This window comes from Hyposmocoma kahamanoa, unplaced genomic scaffold (genome assembly GCF_003589595.1).
Source record: "Hyposmocoma kahamanoa isolate Upper Pololo Valley unplaced genomic scaffold, ASM358959v1 88, whole genome shotgun sequence".
Lineage (NCBI taxonomy): Eukaryota > Metazoa > Arthropoda > Insecta > Lepidoptera > Cosmopterigidae > Hyposmocoma > Hyposmocoma kahamanoa.
Window position 1 is genome coordinate 11972273 of NW_020654466.1, and position 22569 is coordinate 11994841.

General features: G+C 36.9%; 3 protein-coding genes across 5 annotated transcripts; 1 reads left to right on the forward strand and 2 right to left on the reverse strand.

The window, feature by feature from the left end:
• The first annotated feature begins 26 nt into the window (after window positions 1-26).
• LOC113235671 (exportin-6-like) lies at window positions 27-4233 on the forward strand. 2 transcript variants are annotated; one of them, XM_026471508.1, is made up of 2 exons: window positions 27-311; window positions 4120-4233. In XM_026471508.1, exons 1-2 carry the CDS (start codon window positions 48-50, stop codon window positions 4126-4128), a joined length of 273 nt encoding a protein of 90 aa, XP_026327293.1. In that variant the 5' UTR covers window positions 27-47; the 3' UTR covers window positions 4129-4233. The 2 variants fall into 2 exon arrangements, with proteins under 2 accessions (XP_026327293.1, XP_026327292.1); XM_026471507.1 differs by lacking the exon at window positions 4120-4233 and adding an exon at window positions 912-3573 and having other exon boundaries at window positions 39-311.
• On the reverse strand, window positions 3667-5440 carry LOC113235670 (ADP-ribose pyrophosphatase, mitochondrial). 2 transcript variants are annotated; one of them, XM_026471506.1, is made up of 4 exons: window positions 5176-5440; window positions 4675-4888; window positions 4114-4262; window positions 3667-3977 (listed from the first exon to the last, which is right to left on the reverse strand). In XM_026471506.1, exons 1-4 carry the CDS (start codon window positions 5390-5392, stop codon window positions 3697-3699), a joined length of 861 nt encoding a protein of 286 aa, XP_026327291.1. In that variant the 5' UTR covers window positions 5393-5440; the 3' UTR covers window positions 3667-3696. The 2 variants fall into 2 exon arrangements, with proteins under 2 accessions (XP_026327291.1, XP_026327290.1); XM_026471505.1 differs by having other exon boundaries at window positions 4657-4888; window positions 5176-5437.
• Window positions 5441-6387: 947 nt separating this feature from the next.
• On the reverse strand, window positions 6388-21836 carry LOC113235654 (condensin complex subunit 1). Its single transcript, XM_026471482.1, has 20 exons — window positions 21719-21836; window positions 21532-21645; window positions 20854-21026; window positions 20360-20532; window positions 18363-18504; window positions 17980-18075; window positions 17712-17885; window positions 16852-17013; window positions 16329-16466; window positions 15308-15673; window positions 14456-14785; window positions 13293-13493; window positions 12615-13172; window positions 12166-12345; window positions 10458-10669; window positions 10113-10283; window positions 9615-9887; window positions 8827-9286; window positions 7118-7226; window positions 6388-6686 (listed from the first exon to the last, which is right to left on the reverse strand). The coding sequence occupies exons 1-20, from the start codon at window positions 21834-21836 to the stop codon at window positions 6607-6609; spliced, it is 4230 nt and encodes a 1409-aa protein (XP_026327267.1). The 3' UTR covers window positions 6388-6606.
• Between the last annotated feature and the right edge of the window lie 733 nt (window positions 21837-22569).

A 22569-nucleotide genomic window follows, 5' to 3' on the forward strand; every position in this document is an offset into this window, starting at 1 on the left:
TGGTGAAATATTTATATAATCCGCTAAGTTGACCGTTGTTTTAAGTAATGTATAAAAGTAGCAACTTGTGTAATCGGCAGGCAATATTCCGGCAAGAATTCATGGGCGAGTTCCTGTCAGTGCTGCTGGCCGGGCTGAGCGAGGGCGGCGCACGCGCCTTGGTGCGTGAGGAGGCGCTGGCGGCGCTCCACGCGATGGCCGCTGTCGACTTCGTCGCGTTCCGCCGCGCCTTCCTGCCGCATTTCTTGCACTCGCTGCCCGGTCTTGCACCGCAACATATTGAGCAACTTGCTGACTTCCCGCCTGATACGGTAAAGCTCAATTTATATCGGGGCGAAACGGAATGGAAGTGAATTTCTGTAACGATATTGTACATAGCATAAAGAACTTTATGGTCAATTGTGTAAAGTACAAACTAAATATAAGCCAAATTCTTCCGCCGCAATATGCATTGAGCCTAAGAAAAACAGAAAAATTCCATTGTCGATTGCTATTTAACCATATGTCGTGTCCAAATACGCCTTTGCAGGTAAGTACTGCACATAAATTTTGATTGCTTTCGTGGTCGAACGGTTACCTTCCTGGACTGCCACGCTTAGGTACTAAGCGTGGCAGTCCAGCAAGGTAACCCGTTCGACGCCGGGAGAAATATTTGTATGGCCTACATTCATTCCTCTCGTGAGTTTGGGTGTAATTTGTGGTTGTCTATGTGTGTGTCCATGGCACCCACGACATAGGGTTTACCTAGTGCGAGCTATGAGTGTGCGCGCGTAATTATTATTATAAAAACGGATTTTGTTAAACGCAGTACAGACCTCTAGGATGCGTGACTAAAGAACCGATGTGAGAGCTCGAGAGTCGACTGCTGAAACTTTATATTTCAATACATTTTTTGTTTTTTTTATGCCCAGGATCTGCCGACGTTTACACAGAACATCCAAAAATTGATGAATGACGTGAACTGCTACCGCGCCTACAATGCGCTCCAGCCGCCTGCTATGACGTCATAGCACACGCCCGATCTCATGGTGCATTGATGCTGTGGGGAAATTAGTGATTTAATAAACTATTGGAATAACCGCGTGTCATACCACATACAACGCTGATTTACAGGCTCAAAATTCCCCATAAAATTGAGCTGAACGTGTTCACCTATCAGGAAATGATAATTCAATGTGGTTGTTTGTATGTAAGTTTTTATATATTGATGCGTGTGAGTGTTCTGAGTAGTGTACTCGGGGGTTAATTTTCGGTACTCACAATATAGACTATCCCCTGTTTTGAGACCAGATAATTGTTAGTAATCGATGATCTTAAAACGAAGAATGAGACATTCGAATATTTTAAAAAACAGACTTCATAGGTAGTACTGTGAATTCACTCAATGTTACAGGGCTGAATCTGTATTTCTTTATTAGGTTACCTAACCGTCGACCACAATGAGGAAATTGGGCACAAATAATGGAGGACATACAATAATTTTACTTGAGAAGATTGTGAAGCGCCGGCACCCGAGTGCCATATAATTTATTATTTAACAAAAGGTCAATATTTATGGTATTTTGAAAAATATTTGCTTGCAATAAACAAGCTATATTTGCCGAAGACAAGAAAACACGATGCGTTATTGCCTATTTTATTAAGTTACAAATGACATTTCACTCGCAAACCAAATAATTAGTTTGTGTGTAGTCGAAAATAAGAATTACTATATTTTATATTAACACCAGGTGCACGAACATGTTCGTCACGCCATTTAGTATAAATAAAAATATTTTTAGAAATAAATTTGTTATGCTGTGTAACAAGTATATCCTCAGATGGATAGAAAATAACTATCCGTTTACATTGTCCGCCACTTAAATTCCTGTTTCTTTGATTAATAACATATTATTACAAATTTGTCGGGGATAGTGCAATAACGTAACTAGCATAGCAATATAAGTTTCCATTTCGGTAAAAAAAAATCAAGTGACGGGACGAACAAGTCGTGCGCCTTATGGTAAGCTACATGCCTGTCCATAACAGTTACGGGAATCTATAGTTATCAGTCCGTAAACGACATAAATTAATACTTATTGTGCAAAATTTACAGTCATTTTCTTGTAAAACTTGCTTTAGTGCAGATATACGAATTTGCACTATCACCGACGATTTCTTGAAATACGTCACGTGGAGTACATGTTTTTGCTGTTTATAGAATCAACAAATTTATTAGGACAAATATAAATGATTCATAATTTAAAATCTTGATAAGTAGTTTTAATTATTACGTATTCCTTTTAAGTTTGAATTTCTTGTAATGACTTACTCACGGGCAATGTACTGTGTTTTCTTGGAGAATAAGTAATTGAAATGAATGAATGAATGTGTGACGCACGGTGGTTTCACAATCCTTTTAAATATAGAAAAAATTCTGAGTGCATCAATCATCGCATTGACTGTAATCTTAGATTATAATATTTTATGCTTTTGTAAAGCATTTCGAGAGAGGATTTTTGATCCACTGTCGAATTTTACTTATTCTAGTTACTAGTCCTTTTAACTAACATTCAAAATTTAATAATTTAATTGTAATTTGTAAAAGTAGTTAGTATGATGGCTACGAAAGCTCAATATAGCCCAAAGTAATTTAGTATTTTTGAACATTTCAGAGTAGGTGAGACGTAAAGGACCCCAGAATTGTTAGTTTGGAATTTATTATTTCTACAAACGTTGCTTTAGTATGCTAAAAATCACGCAATGGTAAAAGACATTAAACCCTATCGTCGTTTGTTTTTTATTTAACATATTATTTTAAGATGGGTATGAGTCTCATTCAAATGCTCTATACTAATAATTACTATTTGGCACTTAGGGTCGTATTCCAGAACTGTACTCATGCTCAAGTCAGGATTTGAGCAGACTTGAGTATGATTTCAAGCACTGGAAATACGACCCTAATGGCAAGGACTTGAATATGATTTTCAGTGCTCACTGCAATACTCAAGTCCTGACTTGAGCATTGAGTAGAGTTCTGGAATACGACCCTTAGGGTTCTTTACCGCTCACCTACAGATTTTGAGAATGGGCTGCCATGTTTAGTGTGATTTTATTATTTATTGGTAATTGAAGTTCCAAAAAGTTTATTTTACAATTACACAAATGTTTTCCTTAGTGTTGATTGTGGTTGGTGGACAAAGTTTTCTACAAACCCATATACAAACAAAATCTCATGTATTTTCTTTGACTGCCTTAAAAATATCTATTTATAAACCACTTGTTGGTTTACTTTTAGTTGGTTTACAATAAGCATTGTTCATTTTCTTTTTTACAACTTTTATGTACTACTTACTTACGTACTTTTATGTTTATGTACTTTTATGTTTAAAGAATGCCTAGTATATAATTTTATGTTGATATAGATATGATTTTCTAAAACATCTGAAACTACGTGCGCATTTATTTCTAGTTGGGTGCAATATCAAGCTGTGAGAACTTGAGAAGACAATTGAATCAATGCAATTATTTCTTCTTAAATGTTGGTGGTGTACGTGCTATATTTTATGCATAATTTTTGTTAATAGATAATTAAAAATAAACAAGCTTACGTTATGTAATCAAAAATTGTTTTATTTAATTCCTTACTTACCTGCAATAGAAAATCATAACAAACAAGCTATTTAGTATTTCATTTACATATGGTTTACATAAGGTTTATAATATTTTTCTTTTAACTACTTCCTTGACAATATCTTTATGACTTGCGTAGAGATTTAAATTAGGTGTAATATCCAACCACTGTACACCTACAGCATCGTCACCCGCATGCAGTTTCAAAGTGCCTACAACGGAGTCATTTTCATCATGGAAATTGTATGCTACAGTCTCCATCCAAGCATTATCAGTATTGCGCGGATCATCAACATAGCCTCTGTATACTTCATCTCCTCGCTCAAAGAATTTTTGAAACTTTTCTTGCCATGCTTTTTTTTCATCTGAAATATCAATACAAATGAATCATATAACCTTTAAGTAACCCAAGTATTGCATGTTACATGCACAAGTAAGAATTTTAATTTTAGTAAGTATCCATGACACTGGTGAAATCTTTGGACTTTTTATACCCCTTACTTTCAGACATGGTGAGAGAACTAGTGGCTTCTTCCCTGAATTCCCGTACAGCTGTAGCGGCGACTTTTTCACCAGGATCGACCATGCCTCCGGGCAGCGCCCATTCATCTGTGTCACGACGTTTTATAGTTACAAATTGAAGAATCGGCCTGCAATTACAGAATTAAGCAATGTATATAATATATACTAGAAATAATTGAATATTTTTAAGCAATATTGTCCGTCTATGTAATAGTGATTATCTCAATTAAAGAAACTCTTTTAATATGCTAAGTGATTATGAAGTTATGGAGTAGCATCACTCATTTTAGATAGATGGCTTCTAAGTGTCTCCCGAAATACTTCTTTTTCCATTACCTCTGGCCAACTCTGCAGGTAGGCATTTAGATTATTGTACAGACGGCAGCATATCAAGCTACTCATTTGACAGATCTTGTTGTTGAAAAAAATATATGTATAGTATATGGCTTGGTGTGCTGTTGACTGCACCATGGTTTTCAGGGTCTGCATTGATGTTGACATATGTTACACAAAATAACCAACTTATTATTCTCATCATACTGGATATCACCAGTCTCGTTTCTCTTCCACCTGGTGACAATAGGGTCTGCAGCGTGATTAGGTCCCCATCGCCCGAGAACGCCTCTGCCCTGGACACCGGTCCTTCCCACTGGATTTAAAGGAACGTCATTCACGACTTTGTAAGGTCCCATATAGCTCTCTCTGTTTACAGTGCCATCCTGACTGTTCCATTTTGGCTTAAAATTTGGGTCACCTACAATAAAATTATGTACTTTGAATAATTTAATTCAATGCTGAATTTTGTGTAAGGGAAACTTGCAAGACGTCTCAGCTACTCTTTGCGAAATAAATAATAAATAGAAATCTTTGTAATTTGTGAAGTAGAACGTGAAGAATTAAACTTAACAAAAATTAAAACTAAACAGTAGATAATAAAAAAACTACCAAAATTCTTGTTTGTTTTCATCTACACAATTTGCTGTTCTGCATGTTGCAATCGCAAATCCAGTCTTTTATATTATATCGTAGCGATAAACATACCTATCTCAAGGTCTGCCCATGGTTGTCCTTGTATACTGGCAGCTGTGTAATATGGAGGGTTATATTCTGGATATTCCACTGTCCAGCTGATTTTATGGTCAGGAACAGAGAGCCTTTGTATCGAAGACCGGGGGTATGTACCACCCCGACATTTAATATGTGTTGCAACTGACATTGCTAAAGTTCGGATCATATATGTGCTTGACAGGCACTTCATTTCTTCAAAATAATACCCACATAATACCTAAACCTAAATTTAAGTTTTTTTCAATGGTTTTTACGGCTCTGAATACTTTGCACTTAATTTAAGATTTTTTTTAATTTATTTCTGGCCATGGAAACAAAGTCCTTCAGCCGAAAACATAAAAATAAGTTTTTCTGTAAATATGGCCGCCACAAAGAGGATAGGCAATTTGAGTCGGCGTGCTTGGATCGACTCGGGATTCCTTAGAACGGGCCGATACGGGTATTTTAGTTCGAGATTCGTATAATTTCGCGTTTTAATCTTCGATTAAGGCACAATAGCACTATCCTATTCCACTTTAAACTAGATTTCACAAAATAATTGAAAGTCAAAATAAAAACGACACTTTTCCCTCCAAAAGCTCCAGAGCGAATCTACTATTTACGATTATGACAATGTTGCCAACATACAAATAACTCAATGCTCAAGTCAGGACTTGAGTATGATTTTCAGTGCTCACTGCAATACTCAAGTCCTGACTTGAGTATTGAGTAGAGTTCTGGGATACGGTCCTTAGGGTCGTTTTCTAGAACTCTACTCAATGCTCAAGTCAGGATTTGAGTATGGTTTAAAGCACTCGAAATCATACTCAAGTCCCTTCCATTAGTCGTATTTCCAGTGCTTGAAATCATACTCAAGTCAGGATTTGAGTATGGTTTAAAGCACTCGAAATCATACTCAAGTCCCTGCCATTAGGGTCGTATTTCCAATGCTTGTGTTTCCAGTGCAATCCTGACTTGAGCATTGAGTAGAGTTCTGGAATACGACCCTGGGAGTTTAACCACAAATCATTGACCTACCAACATATAAAATTAATATAAAAATGACAGAAAATGTATGTCAGATTCCTCTTTCAAAAAAACTTTTACTTTGGCGCCGCGTAAACGTGTCATATGTTGGATATAAGATACAAGCAACCGGCAACTAAAAGTGAATATTTTATTTTTATACAATTGCGGTTGCAGCATCCAACGGCGGCGAGTGTCCGATTGCCGAACTGGCCACTGTGTCAATTTCATATCAATGATATGAAAATAGAATATTCGCTTTAGTTGGCGGTTGCTTGTATCTACCACAAGAGACATGTATGCGCGGTGCCTTATAGTGTTAATATCACAATTTAGGAAAAAACATTTATTAAAGAAATAATGTACAAATTTATTGAATCGAAGTTTTTTGAATGGTGTTCACTTTCTTCTGCGCGTTGTTTTTCTTGCGGGGGGTTTCTTGAACACCTCGATATTACGTTTTGTTTCGAAGTCGTCATCTGAAAAAAAAAAGATAAATCATGGGGGCTAATAATTCGACAAAACTCCAACTAGCACTATGTATAATTTAGTCATTAAATGTAGAGCGCAGAACGCTTTATAAATGAGTAAGATACGAGTTTTGACATTGTGTATGTTTAGGTGTGGCATGTGATCCATCGTAAGTATTAATAATAAGACAAGTATCCACACAAACGTAGCAGCGTGTCTTGTAGGCGTGTGCGCCTGTCGCGTGTCGTGTACGGATGCACACATTAGCATAATCACGTGATGCACTCGCATTGCACAGCGCTGGTCGACCACGCAACTTTCATTATTATGCGAATGTGTGCGTCAATACACGGCGCGCGGTAGACGTGCACGCATGCAATCCGCGCTACTACGTTTGTATGGAGTTACCATACTTGTCTTATTATACTATGGTATGTACCTGAGTCTTCAGAATCATTACTTGTGACTTTATTGTAACGGGCTGTTACTTTTCTAGCAGATTTTCTCGTCGATTGTGGCGTGACTTCTACATTATTCGGGGGGTCATTCTGTAACATAAATAACATAGGTGTTAAAAGAAATTAAGCATATAATTAAAAAATAAGTGCGCATTTGTATTCCGTCTCACCTGATGAAAAGTGACGACGAAGTTGTCGATGGAGCATGCACACCTAAAAAATGCCTATTCACTCTCACCTTGAAAAGGCCCAAGTTATACCATTCCGGGAACAAGTCTGCAGTGAATTCCATTCCATTGCCATTCGCCATTTAATGTGGAAGCGAAAAGCTTGTGCGAATCCTTGGAATATTCACAACATAGATGTGGAATCCCAGCGTACGTCTGGTCCCCCGATAATGGAAAGGGGAAGGCTGAATTAAATCGTGCAATTCCCTCGCACACTCTCCGCGATATACGAGTATGTATACTGTAGAACACCGACAAGCAAGCAACATTACGGCGGTGTTAAAGGCTCTGTAGCTTCACCTCTACTAATTCCGAGACACATATAAGCCTCTTGACACGATTTTCAACTGAATCTAAGGTGGCCAGTTGGTGTTTAGCAGAACCATCCGTTAGGTGGCAGCAGTTCTCCATACACGACCGGACTTTGTGCATGGTATGTATAGCTACGTGAAACGCGCGATTGCATCGATGCAAACACGCGATTGTACCGATAAATCCCAAGTGTAGCGATGCAATCGCGCGTTTGTACCGATGCAGTCGCGCGCTTGAATTGCGTTTGCATCGCTTCTTAAAATCGCGCGCACGAAGTGTAAAAGTAGACGATTAGCGACTGCATCGCGTTTGTATCGCTCCTAAAAGTCGTCGAGTGTAACCGCTCTCAGTACGGTCTAGACGAGGGCCTAAGGCGAGGAGACGCGCGGGGTGTACGGGAGTTGCCCTTTAAGTCGGAAGGTATGTCCGGACATTGTCGCAGGACACTGCGACCGGCATCTCCGGCACTAGCCCGGAGAGCTAGTAGAGGATGAGCTAGACATCTTCTAGTCCCTCCAGTCGTAGGTTTCTGGGAATGGGGGAGACAGTTCGGCGTCGGAAAGTGAGCGTGTCTTAAAGCTCCGCTTCCAAAGAGGAGATTTGGTAGTAGACTTTAGAATTAACGGCTTGGCGGTGGCAACCGTTAGTTGCACAGAGCGCAACGTGAAGTGAGCGTGCCTATAGCTCCGGTGCCTCCGGTATCAAGTGTAATTTGCTTACGTGTAATTTTGAAGTAAAGATTATTTGACTTTGACCTATCTGGAAAATAGGGATGATATTGCATGCACACCCGGGGCAGCTCACCCAAGGCACTAGACTAGCCTTTTGAGAACTGGATCAACTACTTGCAAATGGGCTGATCTGGAGTCAGGACCTGACTGAGAAGGTCGCTGTGCGGGCTTGCTTGCATAAGTTATAGTGCCCTTCCCGTATAACCAAGAGGTTGGTAGGGAGTGTCACTTTAAATAAAACTTATGTAGAAATGGGATGGAATATGTGACTGTCCCGGTGTGTAGTAGCGCCTTACCCTGGAGAGGTTTCCTGGCTGCATTTTTGTGTACTAAACGGAACACGGAGCTTTGTCAATGCCATAAAAGCCTAAACGTATCCCGAGATAACACTAATTGTATAGGAGTAATAATTATACCTACCTCATCAGGGCTAGAAGACGAGCGACGTCGGTTTCTGCGTGCTGCAGGTTTTCGTCGTGGAGTAGCACGTGGTGCGGGTTCCAGAGGCGCGTCTTTGCGAGCGTCTCTATCCGCGTTGTCCTCACCTTCGCCATCCTCATTATCTCGTACGGCGAAACATTCTTCTATTTTATCGCCTAGTTCTATTACTAGACTCTTTATCTCATTTTTGGCCATTTTCGAAGTATTATTCATCAAGGTAGTTAAGCTTTCCATGACTCCAGCACAATGTAGCTTATCTTTATAGCAGTCCATGTTCTCAATAAGCTTGCGTAGTGACCGCTCGTTGTAGGTAAACAGCGAGAGGCAATAGGCAAGATCGCGCCATTGTCTTTCGTCAGTTGATAGTTTGAATCGTTGGCATAGTTTTTCAACTAATGCTTCCATTTGACGATCCTTTTGGATTAGGGATGTTATGTATCTGAAAAAAAAAAGAGGAAATTACTTATATAAATAATAACAACAGACAAAAGTTTAGGTAGGTTATTATCACAAACAAAAAATAAAGGTTTTGTTTATAAATTCGAATTTCGAACTATTAACCCCCACTTGGATGTTTCATTGATTTATATTTTTTAAACTTAGAAAACGTTTATTTAGAATTGTCGTTACTTATAAATTTTATAAAGATGATGTGATCAGGATCGTAGCAAGTGGAAGACTGTAACCTATGCCTACTTAATGTAACTTTTATTTTATGATATAGTCTTTTTTTAATCATGAAATGCACATTGTATAGAAAACCTTACTTCATTATAACCCTGTACTGATCCTCAGGCACGTTCAACTCCGGATCACTCAGCCTGGATATGATATCAGGCATAACATTGTACAGTGCGTTGCCTTTCTGCGACAGTTGTTTGAAGAACAATCTCGTCATGGCGGCCACACGAGGATCCTTGTCAGCGCAGCATAATGCCATGTCTGCGATCTGGCCCTTCACACGGACCATTTCGTGTAGGACTAGGAATGATAACATTTTTACTGCGCATTGTCGGACTTCTAATTCTTCGTCGGTGAGACTGTAAAGTATAATAATTGCTGTACATAATTGAAAAATGTTGTGCTTTAAGCCAGAATATCACATAGTTTTTAATGGGCATCTACAAATAGCTAAATTATATATACATACTCTGTGTCTAGACTGTGTATGGACAACTTTGTGATTTATTGATGAATAAGTAGAAGAACCAGTTTACACAGACCGGCTAAGCAGGCAATATAAAATTGTTTACATTGACACTTACATGTTATAAATATGATGCGTCCACGGCTGTGTAAGGTTGGGGAAACGAAGCGTAAGATCGGCAAAGGCTATGGTCAAATTGGTTCGCAAAGTCACATTTTTAGAGCGCTTCAATACTGTCACCATTAGTTGAAGACCATCCTCGCACACTGAGCTTGACACTAGCATGAATCTGTATAATAATAAAAAATAATAAGAAATATGGACTGTTCCAGACGTACTCAGTGACACAGATCCTGGCAGGACATCTGCTGAACCATAATAAATGTAGTGTATAACGCAAATGTGTAATAAAATAAGTGTTAGGTGGTGGTTTTAATATAACCATTTTAAAGGAGCGCGTTACCTGGTGAAGGTAAGGGCAGCAGCCGCCTGCAATGTTGGCGTACATTTGGCTGGGTTAGAGAGCAACCACCGCAGTAGCGGAATATACCGCGCCAACGCAGTCTGCGATCCGACGATATCTTTCTCGCACACACTGCGAACGTATTCGGCGTCCGCGTCGTCTGCCACTGCGCCTTCCAAGCCAGTTTCTTCTTCTGTCATTGTTGTGTTTGCCTATGCGATATGACATTATGTTTTAATTTTCCTTAATAATTACACTACTTAATAACAGTAATTTCATAAGTTCTTTGTTGTTCTTTTTGTTTGCATATTATTATTTTATTACATTCAATGCTGTGTACGTCTGTAATAGGTAGTCATATAAGAACAATCCTAATGTAAAGTCACACTGTTATCTAAGAGTATATTATTACGTACTACTGTTGATGTATCTTATCGATAAGATAAATAAATAAAAATACATTAACAGGTATATTGGAGGTTACATACATAGATACGACTACGTTTTATAGAGTAGAATAGAATATAATACGTTTATTTGCCAGAATACAGTAATTACAAAGGGCTTAAGTAAAATTAGGAACATTGTATTCAACCTGCAAGCAGATGTGCAAATATTAATGGGATTCAATGTTTCTTTAGTCTCTATAGTTTCTAATTAATGTAATGAATTTGTAAATTCTAAGTATTCTTTATTACTATAGAAGCAATGTGTCAAAAGCCATTTTGTCAGTTTTAATTTAAAAGTATGTCCTTGTAACAATTTAATTTTGTTTGGTAATTTATTGTAAATAATTATACACATGTTGAAGCAGTTATTCTTATAAAATACTTTATGGCAACGAGGTTGGTATAAGAGATTCATAATTTTTGCTCTAGTTTGCCTTTGAATGACTTCACCGCGTGTTTTAAAATATTGAGGATGAGAGTTGACAAATACGCAGATATCCCTATTGTAATGGTAATATGTTCAGCCTTTTAAACAGCGGTTTGCAACTGTCATCGAACCACGCACCGCAAATTGCTCGAATACACCTCTTCTGGACTTTAAACGCTCTTTCTAAGATTACTGAGTTACCCCATAGTACAAGACCGTAGCTGAGCGCACGGACGAAACGTAGCCGTGATAGGCCGTCAACGCAGCTTCTCGTGAGACAGTTTGCCTTAGTCTTCGTAAAGCGTAAACAAATCTGTTTAGGTTCATGCACATCTGTTCGATGTGTTCCTTCCAGTTAAGGTTCTTGTCGATTGTTAACCCAAGAAAGTTAAATGTGTCTACTTCATCTACAGTATCAGAGTTGTAATTAATTTTAACTGGTATGGGATTTGAGTTGTAAGATCTAAATGTCATAACTTTGGTTTTACTTATCTTCTTCTTTTAAATGTTATGGCCGCATCGAAATAATCAATGATATTAATATTCAAGTCATTGATGTCCATCCAACTTATTACGTCTGTCAGTGCTTTATTTACGTCAGTGTTAAAAGTAGCTTTGTTTTGGCATTTTTTTATAAGAGTCGTATCGACAGAGATTATATAGACAGAGAAGATTACTTCTAAAATTTAAAGATGATTAAATATGAACACAAATCTCCACTAAATAGCAATAGGCAGTCAAAACCGGTGGAAAATTCTCGGTACGTCTATATCGCGAAATAGATGCAAATATAAAGTGATGCCCAGTGAAGACATTAACCTTAGATGCTTACCGAAGGTCCCTTATTGGACGCAACGCTAGCCGATCGTTGGCCCCTTGAAGAAGCGCTCGCATTACTTGCGTTCATCAAAGTCTGGCGACGCAGGTCGTCGGCGCGCCCTTTTCGAATCGGCGTCGCGAATGCACCTGCTTTCTTCTTACGTTTCTCTTCTGCCTTGCGTTCTTCGCGAACCTGTCATAAATTATACACATAAGTACCAAAATATTAACTTATATTTGCGAGTATGAAGGATAGTATCTATCAAAGCCTTAGAACATTTTCGCGCTCAGGTTAATGTGGTAAATCACTATATTTGTAGTCTGGTAAAAAAGCTTGTTGGTAATAACAGTTTCTTTTTTATATTGTTATTTATCATTTTACAAGAAAAAAAATCGGCTTGTCATAAAATATGCTGCGCATGCAATAACGACTTACAATAGAAGACTTTGAGCAACCTTTACCTGGTTCCTTCGTCTCAATTCACTGTAGACGCTAATATCCAAATATATCAGTTGTTGAAATGCCACATGTCCCAATACAAATACAAATCGTGCGAGTAGTTCAGTCGGTATAAGTGTTTCATCCTTTTCCTCCCCCTCATTCATTTCATTGTTCCTGACCATAGCTTCTTCTATCTTTTTATACATCTCAGCTAAGATTTTCGCGCAAATAATTTCAGGAGTATCACAAACTGCATAGATGAAATCTATAGAATTCGCAGCAAAGGAAGTAAAGTTGTCGAGTTTCGAAAATGCTTCCATAACGCTGTCGTACACAGAGGTGAATATAGCGTGATCGGCGGGGTATCTTTGATTCTTTTTTGCCAGAGAAATAAGTAACTGAACACTCAGGTTTCTTGAATTGTAATCCCCAGTGAGGCCGTGTATTTGGATGACCTCAAGATTGGCTAGAGCGACAGACGGTTTGGCTTTGGCGATCATCACCAAAATGGATAGAGCCGCGTAGCTGTCCATGTCAGTGGTACCGTCGATTTTCTTCAAGAACATTTCCCAGAATAACTGAAGAAAAATAGCAATTTTATATTATTTATTGGACTTAGCTTGCCTAATCGGTACTGCAGTGTCGAGGTGAAAGTCATGGTCGCTACTTCAAGAATAGAAATAGCCTGAATGTAGTACCTGTATGAGGGCAGGGTTGATGTCTCCCTTATCGACCCACTTGTCGACAAGATGTTCCAGTGCAAGTGCGCTTCCGCGGTCGATGTGATTCATAAGGTCAACGAGCTTCTTGGCGATGGCGAAGGCACGTGCACGTTCCGCCTTATTGTCGCACTCGAGGTACATCTCACGGTACGCCCGTTCCACTGCTTCGCGTTTGTCCTGTTATTTAAAAGTGTTAGTTATTTTATTAAGTAACCTATTTTATGGGTATGTTCACATAGCACGAACTACTTATGCTATGGGAACTCCTCTCAAAAGTATGGAATAGTCGATTTATTTTCACGAATATGTCCCCTGATGTATAATGTGGTTTTGTTTCATGGACTGAGTTTCTTAATTCTGCTGGATAGTATAAAATCGTAAGATTATTATAGAATAGAAAACGTAGATTTGCCAGAATACAGTAATTATACAGATCTTAAATAAAATTAGGTACAATGTATCAACCTCCAAGCAGGTGTGCTAATACTAATTGAATTAAATATTTTATTTGCATTTCAAATTAATATAACTTTTTTTTTAAACTTTTAAACATTGTTTATTACTATAGAAGCAATTGTCGTAAACCATTTTGTAAATTGTGATTTAATCGTAGCTCCGTGTAATAATTGAAATTCATATGGTAAACTATTGAAGATCTTTATGCACATATTGAAGCAGTTATTCTTATAAATTAATTTATGGCAATGAAGTTGGTATAAAAGATTCATGATTTTAGGTCTGGTTTGCCTTCGTATTACATCACTACGTGTTTTAAACGAATCACAAATACACATATGTCCCTAATATACATGCACGGCAAAAGCAGTGGTAGTGTCAATTTATGTTTAGCATACAATATAGACGATAGATATAAGAAAAAACACACTCATTATCAAACTAAACGGGCGAACTATGTGTAGGCAAGAATTATGTGTTATTATTATGAATTATTATGTATTAGTATGTACAATCATCAGTACATGAAGCTATATTACACTTTTCTTCGAATATCGCCTCCAGTGCAATGGAACAAGATTGCCAGTGTGTAGCTTGATGTGCTGCCATCTGTACGATATTAAAGAGTAATAAAATAAGTGGTGAGGGTTTTATTATTAAAAAAGTTGGCCTGTTACACTCACTTGATCCGGTGACCACACAAGCAACAGCATATTAGCGACTCCATCTTTCGCAGATTCGATATTAAAATGGTGTGCGGTTGTAAAGAAATCGATCGCCTCACTGACGTCGCCAGCTTGCTTCGACATTAGCAGCGCGTTTATCAAAGGCACAGCTTCAGATATCATGCGGCTAAAGTGAACTGACTCTTGTAAAAATGCCACTATGTTCTCTTTTTCTTCAACTCGTTTGTATAATGCAAGCTCGTTCGCGCATTCTTGCGATAGCGATGTGGATTGTCTGCGATCAGGTACTATGAATACGTTGCGGAGTAGAGCTACGAAGTATTCCACCTGATAATGGAAGTTATACGTTTATAATAATAACTTTAGCGAATCGCAGCAGTCGCTACAAATCTCTTTTGTATATATTTTATAGTCTCTTTAAGTTTTATATTTAAATTCCAAATTTAAATGTGATTGTTTTTGGCGCCTTTACTATTGTTTCTGTTTTGGATTGATACATGTTGTAATAAATTAATGAACTGTAAGTACATTTGCTTTAGCCATGCTCACTCTTTGTTAGCACCCACCCAAACCCATTGATACAGTCCGCTACAATAATAATAATCTTTTATTTCAAACTAATGTTCATATTTTGTTTATATAACACTGGAATAAAGACGTGAGTTTGAGTAAGTGCTAAAGTGTTTGTTAAGTTGCCACAACAAAAAACTTTTATTTTTATACATAGAATCACAATTGATGTTGCTACCTTTACCATCACAGATATAGAAAAAAGGTAAATAGTTAACCACGGCATTTCTTTCTTTAAATATTTATGTAATTCAATAGTTTACTTATACTTTAAGTTACCTGTTCACTTTTCTCCATATCACATCTCAACAGTTTTGCATGTGGATATTGTCGTTCAGCATGTTTCACAATCAAATAAGCTTTATAAAAGTTTTTTTCTTTTAAATGTTTTCGAATCGAATTATAAACGTCATCAATGGACGCTTGTGAAAGTTCTGGCTCATCTTGAGTCAATATATTCATTTTTTCTTTAATCATTTTGATTACATGTTCTTCAATTTTCTCCCATTTTTTAACGAGTTCTGGGTCAGGCCCTGGATTCAGTTGCTTCTGGAGACCGTCAAGGATTTTCTGTTCTGTTGCTAGTTGTTCTTCAAGTAGTTCTAATTTGAGTTGAGCGGAAAATGGATTGCATTCGAGAAAGATCTGTAAATAAAGATAAAATTATGTGATTCAACAAAAAGGTGATTAATTCGTTAGATATTTGTTTAGAGCATAGTTTCCCTAAGTGGCCTCTATCGCTGCCCAGAGACGGTAGGATCCTCAGAAGCAATTGGGGGCATTGATGCTGTCCAGGGGTGCTACCGCATCTGAATTATTTATATAAACTAGACTACAGAAAAGAAAATATATATTTTCTTTTTCTTATGATGTTTGGGTCAAATTAATATTAAAAATGCGTGTTTTAAATTATTTTTTGTGATGGTGGTGGTGGGCGTTGAAGTTTTTTTATCTTGCCTTAGTGGGCGGTGAGCCAAAAAATTTGGGAACCTATGGTTTAGAGTATAAAATTTAGTCAAATGGGATCTACCTTCTTGTCAAATAAGTTGTAGTAAAAGAAGTTTAAATTTAAATTTTGTACGAAAAACAAATTCTGTTGTACTGTTAAGTTGTAGTACTTCTGTGTAGATTTAGGCGGTGGAGAGCCTGGAGATTCGCAACACAGGTTCTTGCCTAGTGCAAACTCCAGTTCTCTCAAAGGAATCTTTTAATATTAAGTTATTGTACCAAAACTTTTGTCTTTACCTTTGCAGAAAGTAATAAATGTATTTGTATTTTTTTTATATTTGTACGAAGATACCTTAAGCAACTGAATAGCGGCTTTTCTGACAAGCGCTGCCTTGTCCCGCAGCCGGCCAATAGCTCTTTCCAGAACGGTGCGTTGCCGATTTACTGGTACGCAGTTTTCGCGCTGCAATCGGCACCAGAACTGCAGGACCTGTTGTACAAATAATAAAGTACAGTAATGAAATAATATTCATATTTAAGTAATTAAGTCTGGATACATATTTGAAGTCTGGATAGCAATTTTTTTTTTCTACGCATCGATTGTCATGTACACCGGAGCCGTATGCGCAACTTTGTTATCAGTCGACTTGCTGTAAGTTGTCGTATACAAGTATCTATAGTCCATTTGTTTAGGACTTAAGAAAATGTAAACAATCTTGAGATGTCCTAAAGAAATGAACTATAGAGAAGATGACAATGGATTATATTATCTAAGAAATTTAAAAGTCAATGTAAGGGTGTTGTAACAACTTACCTAACTTCTCCGCTTCTTCGTATTGTATAATAAAGACCATTAACTAGGAATAATAACGAACCTTATGTCTAACGTATGCTGATAAGTCATGCATGTGCTCGTAAAGGTCATCTAAGAAATCATCCCGCTGCGTACGTTGCTCCTCCGTCAACCCCTCTCCGCGCAGTTCCACTGTCAGCACTTCACACATCATGCCTAGTACACTGATTCGTAAAGTGTATGACTGAAATAAATAAGGCTTTCTTTATACAAAGGCTGAAAAGTATCATCTTGAACAATTTGAGACAGTATTGATTTTTTATATGAATGTATGTGTTGGGAACTGTTGTTTAAAGTTCGGCATAATTAAGTGGCAGGATATACATGTGCCTCAGCTAGAATTAAAAATTTTCCCGTACTGAATCGGTTCTATTGCGCGAGTCGAGCGGCAGAGCCACTGGCTTTATTTCAGAATATTTTTTTTTTTCCAAACGAAATTAAAGCCATTTGAAAAATGTATATCGTATACATGTTATGTTTAGTTCAGTTGACATAATAATAGTATGTTATGTATTGCTATATATGCTAAATAATACAGCTGTTTTCTCGTAAAATTTCGAGGTATGTTTGTGTTTTATTTCTATCGTTAAAATTCTTAGGAATCGTGTTTTCACACTGTATACTAATCAGTGTATATCATTCAACACTTTTACTGATATGCGAAATCATGTAAAGCCATTTGAACTGTTGAAGAAGGTAATGATTATAATTATGAAGGTGGAACCTGAAAAACAGCATGTAGTGCTGACGCTCCATCCTTTTCACTGTCACTAGATTCCATATTTCGTAAACTATCAACCTTTTTTATTGTAAATGTGCTTATAGATAATTGTCTTATTATTATTATTATTATTAATGTTTTAAGGTAAAAACGAACATTACCTCATCACTCTCCAAATAAGGCTGTATAGTAGAAATAGCGCTAGTCATCTCTTTGGGCACCTCTTTAGTGAGTTCTAGCAGGAAGGTCCCGCAGTTTCTAGCTGCGCTCTGTTCAGTCCCCGTAGCTGCATTCTCTTCGTCGGTGGAAGCAAGAGCTTCAGCTATTTCTCGGACCTAAATACGTTGTAACGTACTCTCATAATGGTTCGTAATAAATGTGTTTGGATTCTATAGTTATGAATTTAGTTTATATTTTAATAAGACCTACCATTTGTGGTCCAAATGTACCCAGGCCAAAATCTTTAGTTAGTTGTACAACTCCTCCACAAATTGGTAAAACAGCATGTTCAAATATTTGTAGCACCTGTAATAAAATAGATACAAAATAAATATATTGTATATGTAGGACAAGAAAATAGATTAACTACCGCAAATAAAAAAGTATACTGTGTCAATATAATAATATGCAAATCAATTATTGTACAGTGAGTTTAAATGAAAGGTGTAGTCACAATTAAATTAGCGACATCAGATGCATTTTTATGACAGCATATAACTTTAACAAAAAAAAACCTAAATATGCCTGTGAACCTTTTTATTCCAACTGGATATTAATTTTTAAAAAAACAGATATAAAGGTAAGGAAGTCACCTGCACTAATTTAATAAGACATGACATGCCATGGTTATACTTCTTAATAAGGACCCCTAAGACTTGAAAGACAGTTTCTCTTATAGACTTTGTTTTGATTATCTGTTCTTCTAAAGCTTTGTAGCATGGGTCTGCTACCATCCTGTAAAAAGTGTAAAGTTTATTTTACATATTCAAATCAGCACTTCTATAAAACGTAAGAAGTAATGCAGTACATGCCTGGGTTTCCAAATAATTTAGTCACTCGTTCGAGGTTACGAGATAAGTGCCTACCGCTGAGTGTATCGCCGGCAGTGCAAGTTCTCAGAGGGTGTTGCACGCACATTTGAATGGTCGTACGACACGTTCCGCCACGCTAGCCCAATGCCGGTTGGAAACTTCACACGTTTTCCAAAGGCTTTGAACTTTCTTGGACGTGCAGGTTTCATCACGATGTTTTCCTTTACTGTTAGTGAGAGGTATTGCTACTAAACTTTCACAAATGTACATAGAAAAGTCATAGGTACATGCCGCATCGGGACTCAAAACCTCGACCTTTAACTGAGAGACAACTGTTCACCTATCGCTTGACTAAATAAACTATGATAATTTTAAATTACTATGTTATATAGATAGATAGATAATACGTTTAATCTGCACAAATACAAACAGAAACAAAACATTTACAATCACTTCACAGAGTACAACATAAAAGCACATAGAACATTCATTACTAACTTTATACATATTTATATAAAAAACATACTGCGAGAAAAGCAAATACTGTGGCAAAAAAAAAACAAATACTATATAAGAACTGATAAAATTTTAATGTACCTATGATTACAGTTAGTGCTGAAATGGCCCTGACTCAGCATAAATACTATAGACCGAGAGAAGTCAAACAGTGCTGGTTTTCTGCCAGTACTATACGGTGAGCAATCGCAGCCCAGTAAGCCACGCCACCAAAGTATTTTTTTATTATATTTTATATAGTGTATATACAAAATATAATTTATAATTAAATGTAATTTCAAAGTCACATTTGGTTTCGCACGACTGCACAAGGCGGGCAGCGTTATTTTCACCTCTCTGAGTGCGTGCTCCGGTTCCTTTTTCCTCGTAATGAGCGCCTGGTGTCGTTAGACAGATATAGTAGGTTATTATAGCGTAGGTATTGTCGATTTTGTATGAGGAGTAATGTATCTGTTACGTAGTAACTATAAGCGCCCAGTCACACGAGGAGAAAGTTTTCGCGCGGTCGCCGTTACCACGCCTTCATGTACATTAATGGCGAATCTGAATTCTATTTACTAAGCAACAACATTTCAATTCCTCAGAATAATACAACCGGTTTCCATCCCGCCGCCCGCCGCGTAGACCAAATTCAAGCCAGTGTCGCCCGCATGCCCGAGACGCTCATTTAACTTAAGAGCGTATTTTGCCATGACAGTTAGACGCACGCGGTCGCTGTGCGGCGCCAACGCGGACTCCGCTTGGCGACCGCACGGGATGAGCGCGATGAAATTCGTGTCGAATAATTGCGCCCTTAAGTAATGTGTCTGAATCACAACTTCATAATGTTTTAGGTTATGCTAGAGCATAAACCAATCAGAGATGCCCTCGACGGGCCAAACCCTCTGCCAAAAGTATGAGACTGGTGGTCAAACTATTTAATATGACGTCTCTGTGAAAGAGACTGCGTGCATAAAGTCATGCTGGTGTTGCCTAATTTTGAAGAGTGCGTGAATTTATTAGTATTTTATTTCTGTGCACAAAAGTGGCAGACATTTTAGTTTTACAAATTAGAACTTGTGGCACCTCTGGTTGGTAAAATTGTCTAAGGTGCCTTCTTATTACATGTAGGTTTTCATTGTTTTCTTACACTATGAAATGCTATTAATAAATAATTTTACACTAAGAAACGCTATTAATAAATAAATTAGTGTACTCCTTATATTGATACATTACTTCTTCACTTCTATGCTTTTAATTAGAAAATATAGAATACTACTTACGAAACAAAATTATCCTCAGCAAGAGGTGGGTCCCAGAGCTTAGATATTGGTTGCTGAAGCACCAGATGTAATGTCACCAATGCAGCTTGCTTGTCGGCCTCTGTCCAACCGCAAAACTCTTCTTCATCTGTTGTTTTCTTTCCTTTCTTACCTAAAGTTAACTTTGTTGAATTCTGTGAAATAAATTTACTGTTATGAAATATGAAATGTTAAAAACCAAATTAAAATACAATTACATAAAGCCTCCTCCATGTTATCATATCAAGTCACATGACACTTTGATACTTCTTTAAAAAAGGATTATTTACTAGTAGACTTGTGTGATGTTAGTATTTTGTTACCGTTTCTATTTGATGTAATCATATGCTTGTATGTTCTGATGCCCACTTTCTGAAACTTTTCTTTAATTATTTTTTGTAATAACATTGGAAAGACTGAATGTTTTTATGATTTTTAGGAAAAAAGCCATATACAGTTGCAGTAGGGCTACTTACATCCGCAGCTAACTTAACATCCTTAACTTTCATGATCTGTGTGAACAAGTACATTGTCATTTTGACAATGTTCAGGGTTTTGACTCTTAGTTCTGGATCAATTTCATTATCTTGCAAAATCAGCTCAAGATGGTTGCAAAGACCTTTAGCTGCTCGCACTATATGGTCAAAACCTGAAATTTTTTAATTTATAAAAAATATTTTACCTGACTTGCAATACAATACAAGCAAAAGAAAATGTAAATTAATAATTGAAACACTTCTCAAAACACTACACGGTACTGGCAAAGTCGGCCAGGGTCAGGTTCAAGAACCGGCGAACAATACTATTATTACATATTATAATATATACTACAATAACAATAATAATAATAATTATTATTATTTACTTTAGTCTTCTCAGCTTCTTAGCTGGTTTGAACCACATTATGCTGCTGCTGCACATCAAGCTAAACATTGACAGATCTGGTTCTGTTGCTCAAGACATGATATTCAAACAAGTGTAAAGCTTGATGTGCTGCTGACTGTACAACATCCAATGTTAAATTAAAATAAACTTTTATTACAATGATTTAAAGTTTTATTAGGGTGGAAGTTATATATGTTATGGTGTTGTTCAAACTAAGTAGGTAAAGAATAGATGCAACGAAACTATTAATGTGTTGTAAACACACATACCTTTGTTTATAACATTCCATTCTAACTTGCTACCATGAACTATGATAGAAAAGTATGTGTCGAAATGTTCTAGGATATACTCGACGCCTTCCGAATTATAAGCTCTCGCAGCGTCTGTAATAAATGTTCCTCTATGAAGTGAATTCTAAAGTACAGGAGTTTATATGAAAACTTATAAAATACTTACCCTGGAGCTGCGACAATAGCAGCCTAGGCTGGACAACATCCTCGACGTGATATTTATCAACCTGAGACTCCAATAATTTGTCCTTTTCCAAAGGGATTTCGAATTCAAAGTGGCTCATCTTGAACACCTCTATACAGCCGTGTAAATAGAAGTACAAGTAAGAATTACACGTTAATTAGTCTAGAACACAAATTCTTCTTAATTAAAAAAATTTTTTTCCAAGAAAACACAGGTAGTTATCATTTAATAGAACAACAATATATTATATCCAAAACCGATGTACCGCCGAAAAACGAATTTTGGTTTAAAACTTTTATCGTTTAGAAATTATAAAACTAAAAAACATGCAACAAAAAGCAACTAAAGTAGGTCCTTTCAGTTGACCGTATGCTATTTGAAAATACAACAATATACGGACAAATCAACTTTCATTAAATATTATTACTATAACCATTGACTTATAACTATTACTTTCTAAAATTATTGTTTTCCAATCATTCTATTCTATTTTGGAACAGATTGCTAGATTCGAATAGTTTCTAGACGAAGTAATATTTGTCAAAAATGCCTACCTCTGAATGGTCCACCGACCACCCCACAAACTTTGCATTTTTATTTACACTGGCACTGGCTGTAGAGAGATCACGACATCAGCAGTATAAATGTAACAATGACAATAACTTAATAAAGTTATAGTAAAAATATTAGTTTATGTCAAAAAAGTAAAGTATTTACGAATTTGCTTTGTCCATTATTTATGGTTAATTTATGTGATATTGCAATAGTAATAATTTTGTGGTAAGAATCTCCATTGGATTAATAATTTTCAAAAGTTTATTATTTATGTATTG

Coding starts and splice junctions, on each gene's coding strand:
- LOC113235671 (XM_026471507.1), top strand. CDS start 48: ATGTATAAAAGTAGCAACTTGTGTAATCGGCAGGCAATATTCCGGCAA. Junction 312..911: donor CTGACTTCCCGCCTGATACG/GTAAAGCTCAAT, acceptor TTTTATGCCCAG/GATCTGCCGACGTTTACACA.
- LOC113235670 (XM_026471505.1), bottom strand. CDS start 5,392: ATGAAGTGCCTGTCAAGCACATATATGATCCGAACTTTAGCAATGTCA. Junction 4,263..4,656: donor CAGTATGATGAGAATAATAA/GTTGGTTATTTT, acceptor CTGTAATTGCAG/GCCGATTCTTCAATTTGTAA. Junction 3,978..4,113: donor TTCTCTCACCATGTCTGAAA/GTAAGGGGTATA, acceptor TTGATATTTCAG/ATGAAAAAAAAGCATGGCAA.
- LOC113235654 (XM_026471482.1), bottom strand. CDS start 21,836: ATGAGCCACTTTGAATTCGAAATCCCTTTGGAAAAGGACAAATTATTG. Junction 21,646..21,718: donor GCTATTGTCGCAGCTCCAGG/GTAAGTATTTTA, acceptor CATTTATTACAG/ACGCTGCGAGAGCTTATAAT. Junction 7,227..8,826: donor CGTCTTCTAGCCCTGATGAG/GTAGGTATAATT, acceptor TTTATGTTACAG/AATGACCCCCCGAATAATGT.